The sequence below is a fragment of the Sparus aurata genome, chromosome 6 (assembly GCF_900880675.1).
Source record: "Sparus aurata chromosome 6, fSpaAur1.1, whole genome shotgun sequence".
Classification (NCBI taxonomy): domain Eukaryota; kingdom Metazoa; phylum Chordata; class Actinopteri; order Spariformes; family Sparidae; genus Sparus; species Sparus aurata.
In genome coordinates, this window is record NC_044192.1 from 17,399,442 (window position 1) to 17,417,508 (window position 18,067).

Below are 18,067 nucleotides of genomic sequence, written 5' to 3' on the forward strand. Positions count from 1 at the left end.
GAAGCTCATGACTGAGCACACAAAGGTTTTACTGAACCAAATAAGTTCTGTGCTCCTCAGTCAACCTACCTCTTCCAGGGACCAACTTTTGTAATCTACTAAATTGATTTATCTATTATCACCATAAAAACCACAATCACTAGCGCTCCTATGATGCACGTTTAAACACCAAATCAGCAACGACCCGGGAATAAACAGTGCAAAAAACCCTTTTTAAGATTTGGCACCAGTAATCATACAAATTGTTAACGACCAGTTCCTTGTTTGCTTCTATTTCTAGGTCCAGCATTGTGTAGTGGAACACAGCAAATGTGCAAATCAAAGAATGATGTGGTTTAAGTGGAACTCACACTCGCACTCCTGTGCATGTAATTCTATAACGAAGCAGAGTATTTGATCACTACGCCTTTTAGCAGCGAAAATTTTGGACTTAAAGGAAATCACATAGCTTATGCAATGCAAATACACATGGGAAATGCATCTAAAGGATTATTCAAGGATTCAGATTACCAAATCAAAGCAAAAAACCTCCCTGTTTCCAGCAGTGACTGTAAATTCATTTTCTTTAGGTCAAGGGTTGTTGGTCCAACAACATAAGAGATTAAGACGTCACTTTGGCTACAGCACACCTGTAGTCATATCTGTGACGATAGTCTCCATAGAGGGCGTATTTTCAAAGGCTAACCCTGGAAGTTAGCATCGACCACAAGATTTTTAAATTGGATTTTGGAATACATCGGAAAATAATCTCTGTGGCTAACACAAGTTTATAGAAACGTACACGTTTTGTTTAGTAAGAAAGTTTCTCTGTATTTGAGGTTTTTGGTCTTCTTACACCTTCTCTGTGGTGTGATTGCAATGATCTCCTCGAAACTTAAAAATGTAAAAACAATAAACCCTAAATGACAGACCAGAACATGGAGTTTCATACAGTGTGTACCTTTCCGTCTTCGGATTCTTGGTAATTTCCTCACAATGCTCTCCAGACACTAAATCATCCAGACGGATCATCTTTACTGTCAATGCTCTTCTGAATTTGGCAAAGGATTCTTTGGCTGTTCAAACACCACATGCAACAAAAAAAAAACAAACAAACAAACAAAAAAAACCTGCATTGTGAGGACTGCATCTCTTTAAATAGTCAAGGTTATGGTGTCCAGTAAATCTGTCCGGTTCTGTTTTAATGTGCCACATGTGACCATTTCACATTTGCTGCGTTGCACTTCCAGTTCAGATCCGACTGATCATGAAGAAAAGACTTCATCCCAGGCCATCAGTTTACAGAAGTGATTAAATGAAATTAAACTCATTTCCACAAAATGGCTTTAATTGTGGTGTTCCTCTGAACGAGTTCAAAAGTATTTGGTCGACCGCATCCAGCAGGGAAATATAAAGTCCTGAAGACTTCTTAGAAAACAGGCTCATTTCAGGATTTCTTGGAAAAAGTTGAGATTCAGCTATGCAGGATCAGAAGGCTCTGGTGGATATGGCTATGATTATGATAGTTACAGTTTCATGTGTTGCTTGGAGTCCAATCTGCTGTGTATGTGTGCGTGCGCAAGAGAGAGAGAGATGGCTCTTGGCTATTGTTGGAATAAATGTTTTGATTTTTTTTTTGTTGGACCCTGAACAAAATGTTCCTCAGATTTATGGTCCAGCAGTATTAAAACTCAACGGTAACTTAGAATCAAATTTATTGAGCAGATGTAGAAGCTGGGGTTTCCTCGATAGATTCCCTAGCAAATAAACGTCAGGCGAGAAATCAATTCAAAGGTAGCCTCCACTTTACTACCTCGACCATAAGCAACACTATTGGAAACACATGGTTTGAAAAATCCAATATAAAAAAGGAGGTTCAAACCCTGTGCAGAATGCCTCACAGCTGAGTTAAGCCGTTTCTTAGTTTATTGCCACAATAACAACTCGCCTTGTTTGAGCGTAATGACTCCGACAAACCTCCGAGAAAAGCTCTCGCCGTGTTTTTCCACCAGGATCGAGGGGAATCTATATTACTGGAAACTGCCTGTGTGCATTCCTATTATCTTTAATGTTGAGGCGGTGAATTCCCAGAATGAAGGCTCTGTCAGGGCCGCCCGGTGGGGCGGAGTCAGCCCTGCCATTATTCCTGGAAAGCGGATAGGGAGAAGCTGCCGCGCGATTCCTGGGAGCGAGCGGCTGTTCAGCGAAGGCAGGGGCCGCCGGGTGAAGCGGTGAGCGGCGCGACACGAGCCGGGTGACGACGACAAGCCCCTCGGCCATCACAGGGAATTAAACCGGAGAGAAAAAACACGTTTAACCCCCGCAAAACACGGCGGCCGACGGTGGAGCGGCGGAACGCGGCTGTCACGAAGCGAGACGACCGGCGGTGGCGGCGGAGGGTGCTGCGCGAGCCGAGCGGTAGTTGGTGCGGCCGTGTGACGTCAGAGCCGCCGGTGCTGTTAAGAGTTCTCAGAATAGACTTCTAGGAAACGGTAAATTTTAAAAGCCAAGCCTTTACACCGCGTCCTTCACACATTAGGATCCCATTCTGGTGACAACACACTCCGCAACCCGCTGCTGCTCAGACTTTTACACGCGTTTAAATTAATTCCGTTTTGTTTTTGTTTTTATATTTTACATCCAGTGTTCTTATATAAAACTACACGGACAAGACCTTCGACTCTCTTTCACAGCGTGTACCAGGCGTATTCATGACAAACCGATGTTAATGGTCGCAGTTGATGTTTCGTCTTTTGTTCGAAGCCTCGTCTTATTTCTCTTGAAGAAAGTAAAAACCCGATCGGATTTGAATAACCAGCGGATTCGAGATATAGCATGATTCTTTGTGTGCCAGGGTGAGTTGACCTTTCTTTGTTTCTGTTTTTTCTGCGTTGAGAACATGTTATTCTGTTCGTAAAAGTAAAGTGTTTACTCGTATTTTAAAGTCTTTAAATTCCTGGATGTGTGCGGCTGTGAACCGTCTCAGACTGGAGTCTTCACATTCAAAATGCAAAGGCCTGTTAGTCTAATTATAAAAACAACAAAAAAATAAAGTCTTTATTTAAAACCTCTTAATACCAAAAGTGGTAATTAAACAGAACTTATTTATTTAAACAAGGAACGTATGACTGAGATGAAAATGTTCCTTTTCTGGTCAAGATTGCCAAAACATGTCCTGCGTCACCACATCAGAACTAAATGAAAATGTGTGAATAAAGTTGAAACTGCACCTTTTATTCTTGTTATTTCTCTTCTTATGAACTGCAAAAAAAATACAAATAAATAAATAAATAAATAAACACAGTTTGGACTCCTGCATTAATATGGAACAATGAAACCTGCTGTGACTGTTTTGTTGGAGTTCTTACATGCTTTTCAAAACCACATTTTCAATCTTTTTTTCAGTCCCAGAGCTCCTCTGCCCACTGCTCCGTCCACTGAAGCCCCGCGGGGCATGCGGGCAGGAACTGTACCTCCTACCCCTTGCCTTCAAAGCACCCCTCCGCTATGGGACCCCGCAAAGGACCTGCGGGCAATCGCCAGCAACTTCTGCTATCTAGAAAATTCAGGTAAAGTATTAAAAGAGTTGAATGTTTGCAGCCTCTGAGGCGCACAAGTGAGATTCTTGGAAAGTCATAAACTGTTCCAGACTCTGTTTGGCACATGGTATTTAGTTGAACAGTAAAAAAGCACAGCACTGAGTGTTCAGAGTGACTAATATTTAGGAATCTCTGTGTGTGTGTGTGTGTGTGTGTGTGTGTGTGTGTGCAGGATGGTACTGGGGAGCTGTGACTGCGGCTCAGGCTCACGCTGCGCTTCAAGAGGCGTCTGAAGGAGCTTTTTTGGTACGGGACAGCAGCCACCCTCTGTACATGTTGACCCTCTCGGTCAGGACTGCACGCGGACCCACCAGTATACGGATCCAGTACAGCGGCGCCCAGTTTCTGCTCGACTCCAGCTCCCCGGCCCGGCCCAGCCTGTCGTCGTTCCCCAACGTGCCCAGCCTGGTGCAGCACTACATGGGACCAGAGAGGAAAGCAGAGGAAGGGAAGGTGGAGCAGGAGATGGCTCCTTCAAAACCGTCTCAGCAGACAATTCAGGACACATCTGTGGTATTAAAACTGAAGCGGGCCGTGTACAAGCCCCAAGGCCTCCCCTCGTTACAGCACCTCACACGCCTTGTCATTAACAGACACTCTGACTGCCCCGACCAGCTACCACTCCCGAGGCCTCTGATGCGTTACATAAAGGACTATCCCTTCAAGGTATGATGGCGTTCCTCAAGTCCATTACTATGGCTGTATCTCAGCGGACTGACGACAGGTTGTTTGTGCCTGTAAATGACAATGCTGCTCCAGCAGTTGGAGGCCAGTCACGAAAATACTGGACACAAGGTCATGATTTTGCTGGTGAATTATGTACAAATGAAACGCTGACGTGCCTGGTTAAAGACTTAGTTTGTCGAGGCCCCCAGAGGAACTGAAGTACTGTAATCAACGCTTATCCTATGATGAATGTGGAAATTGTCCATATCCGTTTTACCCTCATCAGTTCTGGATGTACATGCTGTTCCTGAGAAGTACACTAATTCCATTGAGACATCTTTTACGCCATTTTATTTTTCTCAGTAAGACATTTTTTCTACCTTTTACATGTGTACATTTTTCTATTAAAATAAGCAGTTGGAGACTAACCCATTTGTCCTCTAGATCCTTTTGTCTTGTGTTGCTTAAACTGGCACTATTACTCACAGTGTAAAGAGAAATGTTTGTCAGCATCGTGTCATGGTTCTTAACAGCCACATGACGGCTGCTCTTGTGACACTTGTTACGAAATATATTCGCCTTCAATCACCTTTGAAACAGAAAGACTTTGTGGCCTTTGAGCTTCAAGTGTGCGAGACGCAGATTGGGTGAGGAAGTAAAGGCCACGCTGTGTGTTTTTGCTCAACAATGTGTGCAGCCTGCATCTGAGTCAGCGAGTGGACAGGCGAAGGGGAGGACCGCTCATCAGCGGATTCACAGAACTACTGAATGCTTCCTGGGAGGAGGGTGAGATTCTGAGAGGGAGGGTTCTAAGAAAAGCCCTGGTAATTACCTTCAGCTTTGAGCCTGCTTTTGTGCCATCTCGCACACCATTTTTTATTGTGGTTCAGGATGTAATTGCGAATGTTGCAGGATTAAAAGTGCAACCGTGACATGACAATGGTTTGAGCTCCTGCAAATTGTGAATTGTGAGGGATAGAATCGGTGCCAGCATGTGCTTCGGAGACTCAGTGGGGTTAGGGAAGCTGAGGCGACCTGGGCTAAAGCCAGAGTAATAGGATCTCAGTTTCTCAATCCAGATCCAGCTTGTGGTCCTTGTTTGACTTCTCTTTCTGAAGGATGCAAAATCGCGGCCTAGGAAACAAAAACAAATCAGTGTAATAGACTCCTAATTTTGGCTTCCAGTAATGAAAGAACTAAAAACGATGAGTGGATTGAGTTTCATTTTGTAATAAAGTGTAGATTTTAAGACTTTTAAGGCCTACGAGATTAATATGTATACTATTTAAGAATGAAATCACGGCAGGTTAAATGAATAACAAATTAATTTAATGATGCCTGGGTGCAATAAAGGCTGAGAGCTTTTTTTAAACAGACCTGCCGGTGATGTCTTGCTGTGTCTCCACGTAATGCATCTCTTCCACATTCGCCTCCACCCACCGTCGAATGAGCGTGGGGTGCCTGGGGTCCACCTCCAAGTAAACACGACTGTTATTCAACCAAAAAAAAACCCACAAAAAACAAAAAATGCATTCAAATCTAATTATCAGCACGACAGGATTATCAGAAAATAAGCTTGAGATGAGAGCAGTGACACATATCTGGAACTGTATTTACTGGCAGTCTCTTAAAAAGCCTAACTCATTAAAGAGGCAACACGATACGTGTGTTTTTCAGAACATGCTGTTCCTGTGACAAGCCAACGACGCCGTTAGGAATTAAACCCAGGTGGGTTTCTGTGTGTCTCTGTGTGTGTGTGTGCTTGGTGCCGTGCAGTGGAGTTCCTTACCCAGGACTTGATAGGATCTGTGGAGCCAGAGTCAAAATCTGTCTGATCACTCTTAGGCCATCTTTACCTCCATCTAAAGCAGCGTGGTCTTCAAATCTGGGCATACATACAGAACCCATTTATTATTTAAATGTCACATAAAACACATTTCTAGGTACACCTAATGCACTGATGCAAATATATTTTATAATTTCTAAGCACTCCCACAGATTTGACTAAAACCAATATCTATTAAGTACAATTGTATTGCTTTTGCAAAAGAATTAAAATATTATTAGTTTAAATGTATGTTAAACCCCATGTTTAGCATTTATAAATATATTATAGTTAATGAAATAGTTTATGGCACATTATGACAAACTACACTGTCTCCAAAGCCAAAATCCACTAAGCCTTTAGCCAAAACTTGGTAAATTCCAGAGTCTTTTATGTTTTTTATGCCATAGAAATGTATTATTTAAAAACAGAAAGAGTTCTGAATTAGCAGTTTCTAAGAGCTAATAACCAAACTAAACATTTAACTACACAGAGCACAACTAAAGCAAAAGAGCCAGTTCAAGCTAAAGTTAGCTAATGAGATAAAGATAAAGTTGTTGAAAGCTAAATGTACCTTTCCTAAATTTTTTGTACTTCTTGCAATTGAAATATTCATAAAATACATGTTCTTAACTCACAACTTGATAGTTTTATTTGTTAACCAACATAATAAAGTTGTAGCCACAACATCTTATGGAAAATAAACACTCAGCTAGCCTGCTAAAATAGCCTAGCCGAGTGGAAGTGACTGCAATCTTTGCCCCTGACCTACTTCTAGCTTACTTTTACACCATAGCCGTTCCCTGTGACTGAATTATATCAATATTGGTTAACTAACACTTTGGTAGTCTAATTTGTTACCCAACTTAATAAAGTAGTAGCTAATTGAGCTTCTGCTTTAGAAAATGAGAAAACAGTCAGCTAACCTGCTAAAATAGCCTAGCTGAGAGGAAGAGACTGCTATCTCTGCTCAAACATTGGCTAAAGCTAAATGTACTTTCACATTATAGCATCTCCTGTAACTGAAATATATTAGTTAACTAACATCTGGGCAGTTAAATGTGTTACCCAACATAAATAAGTTATCTAAATCAGCTGGTGACAGCAGTGAAATCCAAGACTTTGATGTAGTCAAGCCACTTTTAAGTCACATTTAAGTACATTAAACAGTTGGTTATGTTGCCTTGAAAACTGCAAAAAATGCATTTTGTTGATGTAATATACTCTGAAGTTTTCTGAAAACAGAGGACAGTTTTTAGGTCAATGACTTTTTGTTGTAACATGAAAAGACATTATCTATCCATCTGTTACAGAGTGTACCCAGTCAGCATGCAACATGTTCTTCTCAACTGCTGCTTTCTTGAAGTTAGTACCATCTGTCTTTGTAGGTCAAAATGTGGGCAGATAAAAAAGATTCTGTTTTTGTGTGCTTCATTTTTATTATTTATTAAGTGCTTATAAAATAAAATAAAAAATAATGGAGAAGAGCTGAAAGTGTTTATTCACCTGGAAATTTCAGGGTCCAATGTCATCATATCCTCTGAGAACAGGTAAGGAGGGTTACTGACCAGAGCTGAAACGCTGCTGCAGAGGCTCAGAAAAGTTTCTGCATCTGACAGAACAGACATGAAAGCTTCTTAGTATCATTAGTGTGTTTAAGCCTGTAATTCAATATGTGCAATGCACTACTTACCCTTACCTTTCATTACGTCTATATGATAAACCTGTAATCTGTCCTGAAGCCCCAACCTGCACAGAACAATCCTTCATCAGACTTAATTCGTGACTCTATAGAGTGATGTGAATGATGTATTTTCGTATGCCAACATGGAAGTTAGCATCGCCCTGGTTCCCGCAACAAAAGGCCTGTGGTATTTTTTAACTGGATTATGGAATGTCGCCAAAAAAATGCTCTGTGGCAACGACGAGTTTATGACGCTTACACGTTTTGTTCAGCAAGATGATGTCCACAGATAAACAGCACTGTTGTAAATTAAATCACTTGAATTAAAAAAGCTAATGGTAGGCTGCAAACAGACTACACTGCAGTCACATGACTTGAACGTCACCACCACTGAGCGTCTTACTTCACCAAAAAACAATTAAAAACACTCAGACATGAGATGAGGGAACTGGATGTGCAAAAGTTCTTACTAATTTCCATGTTTTAGCGCTACAAACTACACTACTCTATATGCCCGTTGTCAAAAACAAACATTTAACTGTATGTCTTTAACCAAAATTAAAGTTAATTAACATGGTCTGACAACTTGTTTTCCATGTTATGGTTCACTTACCTCGACGCATTCTCTCTTGTTAAATCCACTGCAGCTTGGCTTTGGTCCACAGCGATGGCTTTAAGCTAGTAAAAGACAAACAAAGGCAACAATTAAAAACTCTCCAATTGCTCCAAAAGACACTGAAAGACATGCACAGCACAACATATTCGACTTATAAGGAGAAGAACTGACAAACTGAGACCAGACGGTAAACACAAACCTCACCTGAGGCAGACTGTTCAGCAGACTGAGAGAAATAGCACCAGAGCCACATCCCACTTCCAGGCACGTACGCTGCTCGTCTGCTCCCACTCCAGTCTCCTCCAGATCCCTGAGCACGAGTTCAACCAACTCCTGCACAATCACACGGAGAAAACACAGCTCTGGTTGTATATATGATCGACCACTTCACTCTACATTGTGCTTTTTTTTCTTCTCCTGTCCAACCTCAGTTTCAGGCCTTGGTATGAACACTGGAGATCTCATCTTCAGCGTCAGATCTCTGAAGTCCCACTCCTCAATCACATACTGCACAGGCATTCTACACAAAACACACATATTTATGAGCATTATCAGTCAAAAACATCTGGGTATATGTCCATATGGAGGTGGTGCATGTAGAAAATTCACACCTGGAAAGACGTTTAGTGCACAGCTGCCACATCTGCTCCGTTTTCTCTCGGCTGAGCAACTCGGTTAACTTCCCCTGCTCGAGACTTTCAATCTAGACAAAAAAATGACATGTAAGAACAGGAAGGGATGCTATTAGATGTGAAGGTGTGTATTCAGGCATCATGTCAGCCAAAGTAAAACAAGCACCGTAAAAATTCCAACTCACAGTTTTAGCCCCAAGCAGATAAGCAATGATGTAGTGGGTGGAGTGGTCAGGCTCCGTCACACCGTTCTCCACAAAGTGACTCCTCCATAAGTCCCCCGCCTGCAGTGCTGTGATCCTGCCCGCAGGTAAGGCTGGAGCGCTGCATCTACGCACTGCGTGGGAGCCCCAGATCCCCTACAAAGCATTTGATTTTAAGAGAGTTTTGAAATAACTATCAACTACGGTTTAGAGGATAAGTTCACTCAAAGATTCTTCTGGACTTCTTCCTTTTTAATTTAATTTGGGATCTAAGGGCTTCCGGAGACTTGGACAAGCTGTATGCTTTCTTTTTTTCAAATACCCAGCTACTTCAGAAAACTGAGTAAATATTGTCTGAATTTTAGGGTGAACTTATCATGTAAGAAGCCTTTGTTTATTTCAAAGAGTTGGTACTTTTCGTCAGGGTTATCCCCATCAACATCTGAGTGATGCCGAGGAATCAAATCTGAAAACCCAACTTTAGATCAAACCTCAGGCACCACCGTCTGACGTACACTCAATACGCACGTCTCGCCAGCTTTCATCGCTTCATCTTGCACAACTGAAAGTTAAGTCATCTGTACGCTGACACTGAGTTATATATAGCCTCCCAGTGTTTCCAATTATCTGTCCTTCATGTACTGTAAGTGTCATCGACAGGAAGATGAAAAATAAATGTGTCAATACTTGAAAACATTTAGTCAGCAAATGTTTGTGACTCAGAGCTTCTTATTTCCAACCTCTTGGTCAAACTAAATAATTAATCATGAGATGAATCATTGGGTTCTATGAACTTGTGATGGACAACTAACTTTTTGGAAACACAAGGAGCAAAGTATCTAGTAACTAAATGTATCAGATAAATGCAGCAGAGAGGAAGTATGAAGTAGAAGAAAATTGAAGTACTCAAGTAAAGAACCAGAAAGTTGTACATAAGAACAGTACTTAAGTGAACTGAATTTATTCCATCACTGGTTGCTTGAATTTTTGACACAAAGACTTCAAACAGTGTTATGGGGACCTTATTTTCCTCTGCGACCAGCGTGTTTATTTAGTTATGGAAAAAATAATATTTCTGCGTTTATATCAATTGGTTTAAATGTTCATTTTTAACATCCTTAGTTGCTCCATCATGCACAAAATCTCCCATCTGATGTACTGAGGAGGAGTCCTCTTAGTTACCTTTAATCCAAAGCGTCTGCAGCCTGCACTCAGACATCTTCTCCACATGGTTGATGTAAACACACACACACCCTCTGCGTCAATACTGAACACACACCGTCTGTGTAGCTGTTAGCTGGACTCGCTCATCCTCACTTTGCTCTGTTGTCCTAACTGTACATTACAACATTTTCTGTAGTAAAACGCCACGCTCACTATCTATCGTACTTCCTGCACATGGCGCAGGAAACCGCTCCAAGGTTGACGTGACGCAAAACGTCTCCAACGTGCGGCGGCGCATGCTGCGCAGCACTGACGCCGCTGAATACTGCTGCCTTCATGTACTATCGAACAAATTCACTTTTAAGCATGGGAAACAGGAAAACACTATCAAATTGGTGGTTGGTTTTTCTTTGTGTGTTTTTTTAGTATTGCGATAACCTCAATAATCTTGATTGTGACTACAAAAACAATATATACCAATGTTATGTATATGTACCAATGTACCAACCTCAAAATACATGATAAACACGTATCCCCACAAAATAATGCAATTGTAGATGTTCTAAGGTCGTGGAAGAAACTAACAACATATACTGTGCTATGATTATATGTCGTTTGTTGTGGAAGAAAAAAGAAAAAAACATCCTGCACAATCTACGTAAATATTTAGGACGGCCATTAGTTGCATGGGTAAATAACGAGCTGCCCATGAATGCATCAATATTGTTGTTCCTCAGTCTGGTGTGCATGAATGTGCCGACTATTTGGAGAGTAGTTGGATAGTTCACTACTTGTTTGACAGCATTTTTTTTTCAAAGTAAAGTGATAACACATCTTTTGGACGTTGTCCAGACGTCAGACTTGCTAAACGTGTTTCACGGGAGGTTACTAGTTTGTTTTTTAACGTTAAAACTGGAAGCTAGCAGCTAGCCTCATATGCTAAATAACAGCTGAGGCAGACACAGTTTAGTTTCCTCTCAAACTGAAACGTCTTAGTTGAAGTGAGTGAATGTGCTAAATTCTTTGTGATAAGGTTTATCTGACAGAAAGGCCTATGATGGGCATGAGCAGCCGGATAGAGTGTATATTCTTTAGTGAGTTTCACCCCACCCTGGGTCCAAAAATAACATATCAGGTAAGTGGAAATCATGATTGGAGTGTGTTAGCATCATAGTTTACGATTACTGACAAGTGAAGTCAATACAATGACCATAAGTGTTTTACCAGTTACCATGATCACCACCAGCACTGCGAAATTATCCAAATTATGATAGTAAACCTTTGGTAGGAGAAACTTTAAGTACACGGAAATGTAAGTGTAATATGTGCTGTTTTTTTTTTTATTTTATAAAGGAAAATGTGTGGAAAACGTTTTCAAAAAGTGTTTTCTAAATACAGTTTGGCTAATAGTTCCAGTGTATGAGGTCAGATAAGGCCTCACGTTAATCTCAGGTGTTTTTCTTCACTTTTCAGCAAAATATAGGGCAGTAATCAGCAGTGATTGAATGTAATTAATTACATTTACTCCAGAACTGTACTTAAGTACAATTTTGATGTGCTTTTAATTTTCTTATACCTTATACTTCCACTCCATTACTTTTTCTGTAAGTAATGGAGGCAAATATTTTACTCCACTGCATTCATTTGCTTACTTTAGTTTCTTTCAGATTGCATTCTGCATCATTTTTAAATCGATTTATTTGATCAGCGATCAGATCAAAAACAAAATGACAGATTATATAAAAATGCTGAATCTCAGATCACATAATTGGCCAGGTCAATTAAAGGCCAAACCTTACAGCACAAAAGACATTTACTTTTGATTCTTAAGTACACTCAATATCAGAGACTTTTACTAAAGAACTATTCATATGGGTGACTTTTACTTCGACCAAAGCAACAATTTACTATTTATTTATTATCTTTAATTTAAGTCCTCACTTTTTATGACACAGGTGATCACTCCACGTTTCTTTATTAACGTATTATATACGTATATATTAAGGCGTATCCCGGAGTTAATTGTACATATATTTGGATCATATTTAGTGTTTGAAATTCTTTCAGGTGCTGTTTGAATTGACCTCTTAAAGTGAGGTCACACTTTACCTGTGTACTACCAGGGAGGGTACACAGGTATTTAATCCATCTTCATATTCTCATGATATTGACCTTGGAAGTGAAAGTACATGATCCTCTTAGTGTGTATGCTATGGGAAGCATTTTGTCATACAGTGTCCCCTATGTCCTCTCCCTACAGGTCCCAGAAGAATACATTTCACGGGAGTTGTTTGACACAGTTCAGGTTTATATCATCACCAAGCCAGAACTGCAAAACAAATTGATTACAGTGTATGTGATCTAGCACTCCTCTTCTTTGTCCTCACCATAATTGAATTATTTTTTCACCTTGAGATCTGTGTTTTGTATGTTGTTCTGTTTCACTGTCAAACTCTCCTATGTCCTCTTTATCTGATTTTAGCACTGCCATGGGAAAAAAGTTAATAGGGTGTCCTGTGTGCATCGAACACAAAAAGTACAGCCGAAATGCCCTCCTGTTTAACCTCGGCCTCGTTTGTGATGCCCAGACCAACACATGTGCCCTCGAGCCGATTGTCAAGAAGCTGTCAGGGTACCTCACAACTCTGGAGGTAGTGAATAATCCATTTTTACATCTGTGCTTGTCACATGTGATTGCTTTATAGTTGCATAATTTTGACTAATGAGTTTTATTAAATCTCTTTTGTGTTGCAGCTGGAAAGTGGCTTTATATTCAACGAGGAGAGCAAACAGAAACTTTTACCCATAATGTCGACCTTGTTGGAAGAACTCAACGCCACAGGAGCCTGCACATTACCTATAGGTATTAGTTTGTGTTTTACTGTGTGTACTCCATACTCCCGTTGTATCAGTTGCAAACAACCACCTCTGTCGTTAAAACACATCCTGAGCATGGTGGTAAAATACAAATGATGTGTTTGCTACACGTTCTGTGAAGGACTGAAAGTGTATTCAGAAAGTCTCTTATTCAGCTGCTCATTCTGTTTGTTTGAAGATATTGTTGCAGCAGCACCGAAGTTCCTGTCCAAAAGGCGCCAAATTGAATTTAGTCATACTGTGGATTGATTAAAGTCCCAAGACACAGCGGTGCTGCTGAGCAAGCAGTTTTGTAAAAAGTGAGCTGCAAATGAGTTTAAACATGTTCTCAGTGATCATTCATGAGGCGTATTTGGAGGTCAGATTTGGGCTGGTTAGGGTTTACATGTTGAGTTTATTCGTATTTTGGGATTTTTTCCAGACGCCAATCAAAATCAAAGTTCTTTGTTTTATTAACATTATATGCTGTTATCTATTCCTGGAAATGATTTATCTGAACAACCTCAAAAAATTGTGGTACTCAACAAACATATTGGACACTTTTCTAAACCTGATCAGGAGGAATGGAAGTCCCCGCTGGAACAAAATCATACTTATAACGATCCTTCAAATGGACAACTTAACACAGTCCAGTGGTTTACTATATTTACGACTTTAACTTGTTTGGAAATAGTACAGCAGTGATTTCTAACAGTGTTTTCGCTCTTTTTGGAAAGGTATTGAGTAAGAAAGTTCATGTAGTTGTCAGGATGTTCAATTATGATAATGATAATTGAAACAATAATGCACTTCATGTAATTTTGACATTCACGTCCATGAAATGGTCAGGGCGTGAGGAGAGTAACACATTTTAAAATGCGTATTAAAAAAAAGGGAAATATATATAGTTGCAAGAGTAAAAAAATGATTTACAATTTAAACAACAAGGAAACATTAACGCTTAAAGAGTTAAATTATCTTCAAGGCGAGACTCAAGATTAGATATCACCACCTTCCTTCCAAAGAAGACAGTACCTACCAATTAAATTGTATACCACACAAGCACAAGGTTGCTACCAATACCCAGCAACCGCTGCCATCTGGCCCACTGGCACCCTTGTGAGTCTCTCCTCAGGCCTAATGCTGCATTCCAGACAACTCGGTACTTGAAAATGTCTGTACTTGTATCAGAAAAAGCACAATGTAATGTCACTCGAAGTTGGAATTCCTTCTTGTTAAGTTAGGGCACATCCATCCGCCTCGACCTCATGAGGGAGCAGCTGTCTGACGTCACACAAAAATGGATCCACCCATGGGTCGGGGGAAGGACATATTTGTTGATGAAATGTTTCGGTGTCTTTCCAAGTATAAAAGTGCAATAAGATGAAATATAAAATGCTGTTTGGCTTTCCTTCCCTTTGTTTCGTTTATACATGCAACAAGGCTACTCTGCCCAGGGTTCAGTTGTGAATTCTCTCACCAGGGGTACACCATTTTGTTATTGTCAACCTACTTATTTCCACTTTTGGCATATTGCACCTGAAACAAAAACCCTGTAACCCTGGTTAAAAAGATCTAATCTAGTCTCTTTTTCTGTCTTGTATCTGTTACAGATGATTCCAACACCATGCACCTGAAGCTGATCCAGCTGCGAAAGGACCCTCCGATCGTCCAGGAGTACGATGTCCCTGTGTTCACCCAGTGTAAAGACCATTTTATCAAATCTCAGTGGGATCTCACAACTCAACAGGTAAGAAGGCCCCCGTGGCTGATATCAGGGGATGTTGTGATAATAAATGTGCCACAGTTCCTAGAAGCACCAGGAGAAAGATTAGAGATCAAAGGCCTGTTATCAGCTATAGTGATGTTCGCACTGTAACACATCTGTTATTTTATGTGCAGGACAAAGTGTCATGTATTGGTACAATAAAGTATTATTGGGGCAATAACGTTCTACTATATATTGTCTACTGCAGATCCTGCCATATATTGATGGATTTAGACACATCCAGAAAATCTCTGCTGAAGCAGATGTAGAGCTGAATCTGGTTCGCATTGCTGTGCAGAATCTCCTGTGAGTACATTTCAGCGAATAAAGGGCAACACACACCAGCAGCTACTGACTCCTGTGAAAACACCCTCATCCACTGTTTTCTATCTACAGTAAGCCTGCACACTGATAGTGTCTTCAGATAAGAGTGGTTGTGAGGCACATCATGAGTTTAGAGTTGATCAGCGTAAACTTTCACACTAATTCTCAGTGTTCATGGCTGTTGGCTATTCAGGAAAGCCATCATTTCATCACATCTGCTGTTTTCTAATTATGCAGTGCTTCATGGGTTGGCAAGTGTGTGTTGACCTTAATTTCCCAAATAAACCAAAGAGGTACTAAGAGCTGAAATCCTCCCTTTTCTTTCCCAGGTACTATGGTGTTGTGACCTTGGTTTCCATTTTTCAGGTAGTAAACCAAATCCACACAGCAAAACAGTGTCTGTGAAATGAGCGTCAGTGTTGTGGTGCTGCTATTTTTGTTGAATATTATATTATGGGTCACTTTGATTTTGTGTGCAAGGTCAAAATATTACAAGAAAAGGTCATAATATTTTGTGTTAAAATCTTAAGTTTGTGAGAAATTGTAATATTTCCTTATTGGGGGAAGCCTTCAAATTCAGTTCATCCACATTTTAAATTTTGTTTGGTTTATCCTCACCTCAATAAGTAAGTTCAAGGTGATATACAGTATTTGCTATTATACAACAGTTTCATAATGAAATGAAAGTTTGGAATTCCTTAACGCTACACTTACATAGAACATAAACAGTGATTTAGGCTACAAATGTGTACACATAAACACATATACACCCAGGAAATGATTCTGTAGGAAACGTAAACGGCAGCAAGAAGATGGTGATGATGACATGGTTAGCATCCAGTGTGACATCAGGTAAACATTGTCCATCAACTTTGACCGGTTTTTGGGAGCAGAACTTCAAAAACATAAACGCAGAGTTCACTTCTTTTCATCCAGCGAAGAAGGAAGTGAATGCATTTAGAAAATAATACAAAAAAAAATCAAAAAAATGATGATGTTATCTTGATCATGTCAAGTTAATTACGCTGTCATCAAAACAAAAAAATCAATCCATTAACAAAAGAAAACAAAAGGTCTTTCGTTCTTATGACTTGTTATCAGAGATCAGCAGTGTCATGCATAGATGGCATCTTGGCAACTGTAGCAACTGATTAAGCTGAAAATGTCAGATCAAGAACTTATTACTGATCATTGCAACAGACAATACTTTAATCTTCCTTATTTTTTTATATATATGAAAATCTGCCATTTGTCTCCTCGAGATACTGAGGTTATTATCCCATTACCATGAGCTTTGGCTGAAGTGCCTCTACCCTGAAAATAAAAAAAAAACAAAAAACTGTTGAGCGTGAGAAAAAGTTATGAACATGGGCAGGGCTGGGAGAGGGTGCCAGGACACATCTGCAGACACATAATTCACATGTTGTATGAAATAGAGGACTTCTCTTTTCTCAAAATATTATAGCTCTTCTCCCGTGATATCACTGCTTTTTTTTTTTTTTTTTTTTTTTACAAGTGGCCCTGCTTCTCTGTCTTAACTCTTCATGGATCCATTTAGTTTGTTTGATTGTCTTCTGCTGTTTTACCTCCCTACAGTACTCTAATGTGTACTGCACCACCCCCAAAGTCCAGAGCCTCATAGATGACAAGTCCATTCAGGAGGAGTGTCTCAACTACGTCACTAAGCAGGGTAACTAATGGTCACGATTGTGGAGCAAAAGTGTTGCTTTGTATTTGATTTTGTGATTGCATCGTTGTTGTCTTTCCGTGTCAGGTCAGAAGCGTGCCAGTCTGAGAGATGTGTTCCAGCTGTACTGTGGTCTGAGTCCAGGAACCACAGTCCGAGACCTTTGTTCTCGCTACTCCCAGCAGCTTCAGAGGGTTGATGAGAGGTCAGTGTCCATGTATTTATCAGTTCCTGAAAAGACTTTATGATTACAGAAAAGTCGGATCACAGAGACATTTATTCCCATGCGTGTCTTTTCACGTGTTCAGGAGGCTAATCCAGTTTGGACTGATGAAGGCTCTGATTCGACGGCTGCAGAAATATCCGGTGAAGGTGATCCGGGATGAGAGGAGCAGGCCGCCTCGACTCTACACCGGCTGCCATAGTTATGATGAGATCTGCTGCAAAACAGGCAGGTTTTAAAGCTGTCTCTGTTTGTTGGCAGATGGATGAAAACAAGTGCGCTTACAGTGGTTTCATTTCCTTTTACAGGTATCAGCTACCAGGAGCTGGATGAACGCTTGGAAAATGATCCTAACATCGTGGTCTGCTGGAAATGATGTGAATGAACTGAAAACAGACTGAAAGATTCAGAGATGCCTCAACCAAAGATGCCTTCAGTGAAAGGAGAAGCAGTGAGGAGTGAAGTAGTATTTTGTAATTTTGTTAGATGTTTGTTTTTTTTCAACTAATATCCTCTTCATCAAGAGTTGACATACAGTTCTGTTTTGGTCAAGTAAGGAAGGTGATATTTATTAATATTGTAAAAAAGAAAATCTGTGATTAATAAAAGAGATTATACCAAGGTGTGGCAGTTTGTTCTAAATGCAAAAAACATCTAGAATTTTACATTTGATATAATTTTGTAGCCATTAAAAAGATTTAAGATGGATTAAACAACTGGATACAGGATGGCAAGCTATCAGCTTGTTATTTAAACATTAATTTGAGTTAATTTCTACCTTACTGTACTGTAAAGACTTTGTTTGACTGCGATGGTTACTATTTGTTGAAGGCATTAGTGC

The 18,067-nt window shown here is 40.2% G+C and overlaps 3 protein-coding genes across 7 annotated transcripts; 2 read left to right on the forward strand and 1 right to left on the reverse strand.

Annotated features, from left to right (window-relative positions):
- The first annotated feature begins 2,133 nt into the window (after positions 1-2,133).
- cisha (cytokine inducible SH2-containing protein a) lies at positions 2,134-4,672 on the forward strand. The gene is made up of 3 exons (XM_030420008.1): positions 2,134-2,834; positions 3,385-3,548; positions 3,751-4,672. Exons 1-3 carry the CDS (start codon positions 2,815-2,817, stop codon positions 4,248-4,250), a joined length of 684 nt encoding a protein of 227 aa, XP_030275868.1. The 5' UTR covers positions 2,134-2,814; the 3' UTR covers positions 4,251-4,672.
- Positions 4,673-5,090: 418 nt separating this feature from the next.
- hemk1 (HemK methyltransferase family member 1) lies at positions 5,091-10,652 on the reverse strand. 4 transcript variants are annotated; one of them, XM_030420002.1, is made up of 11 exons: positions 10,387-10,652; positions 9,187-9,360; positions 8,981-9,072; positions 8,796-8,889; positions 8,574-8,702; positions 8,367-8,431; positions 7,769-7,818; positions 7,576-7,681; positions 6,034-6,129; positions 5,622-5,716; positions 5,091-5,378 (listed from the first exon to the last, which is right to left on the reverse strand). In XM_030420002.1, exons 1-11 carry the CDS (start codon positions 10,432-10,434, stop codon positions 5,131-5,133), a joined length of 1,197 nt encoding a protein of 398 aa, XP_030275862.1. In that variant the 5' UTR covers positions 10,435-10,652; the 3' UTR covers positions 5,091-5,130. The 4 variants fall into 4 exon arrangements, with proteins under 4 accessions (XP_030275862.1, XP_030275864.1, XP_030275861.1 ...); XM_030420004.1 differs by having other exon boundaries at positions 5,622-5,732; XM_030420001.1 differs by having other exon boundaries at positions 7,763-7,818.
- A 429-nt stretch (positions 10,653-11,081) lies between these two features.
- nprl2 (NPR2 like, GATOR1 complex subunit) lies at positions 11,082-17,849 on the forward strand. 2 transcript variants are annotated; one of them, XM_030421527.1, is made up of 11 exons: positions 11,082-11,503; positions 12,629-12,720; positions 12,851-13,019; positions 13,123-13,231; positions 14,838-14,974; positions 15,201-15,298; positions 15,646-15,682; positions 16,913-17,006; positions 17,091-17,208; positions 17,312-17,454; positions 17,535-17,849. In XM_030421527.1, the coding sequence occupies exons 1-11, from the start codon at positions 11,423-11,425 to the stop codon at positions 17,600-17,602; spliced, it is 1,146 nt and encodes a 381-aa protein (XP_030277387.1). In that variant the 5' UTR covers positions 11,082-11,422; the 3' UTR covers positions 17,603-17,849. The 2 variants fall into 2 exon arrangements, with proteins under 2 accessions (XP_030277387.1, XP_030277388.1); XM_030421528.1 differs by lacking the exon at positions 12,629-12,720 and having other exon boundaries at positions 11,382-11,503.
- Positions 17,850-18,067: the final 218 nt, after the last annotated feature.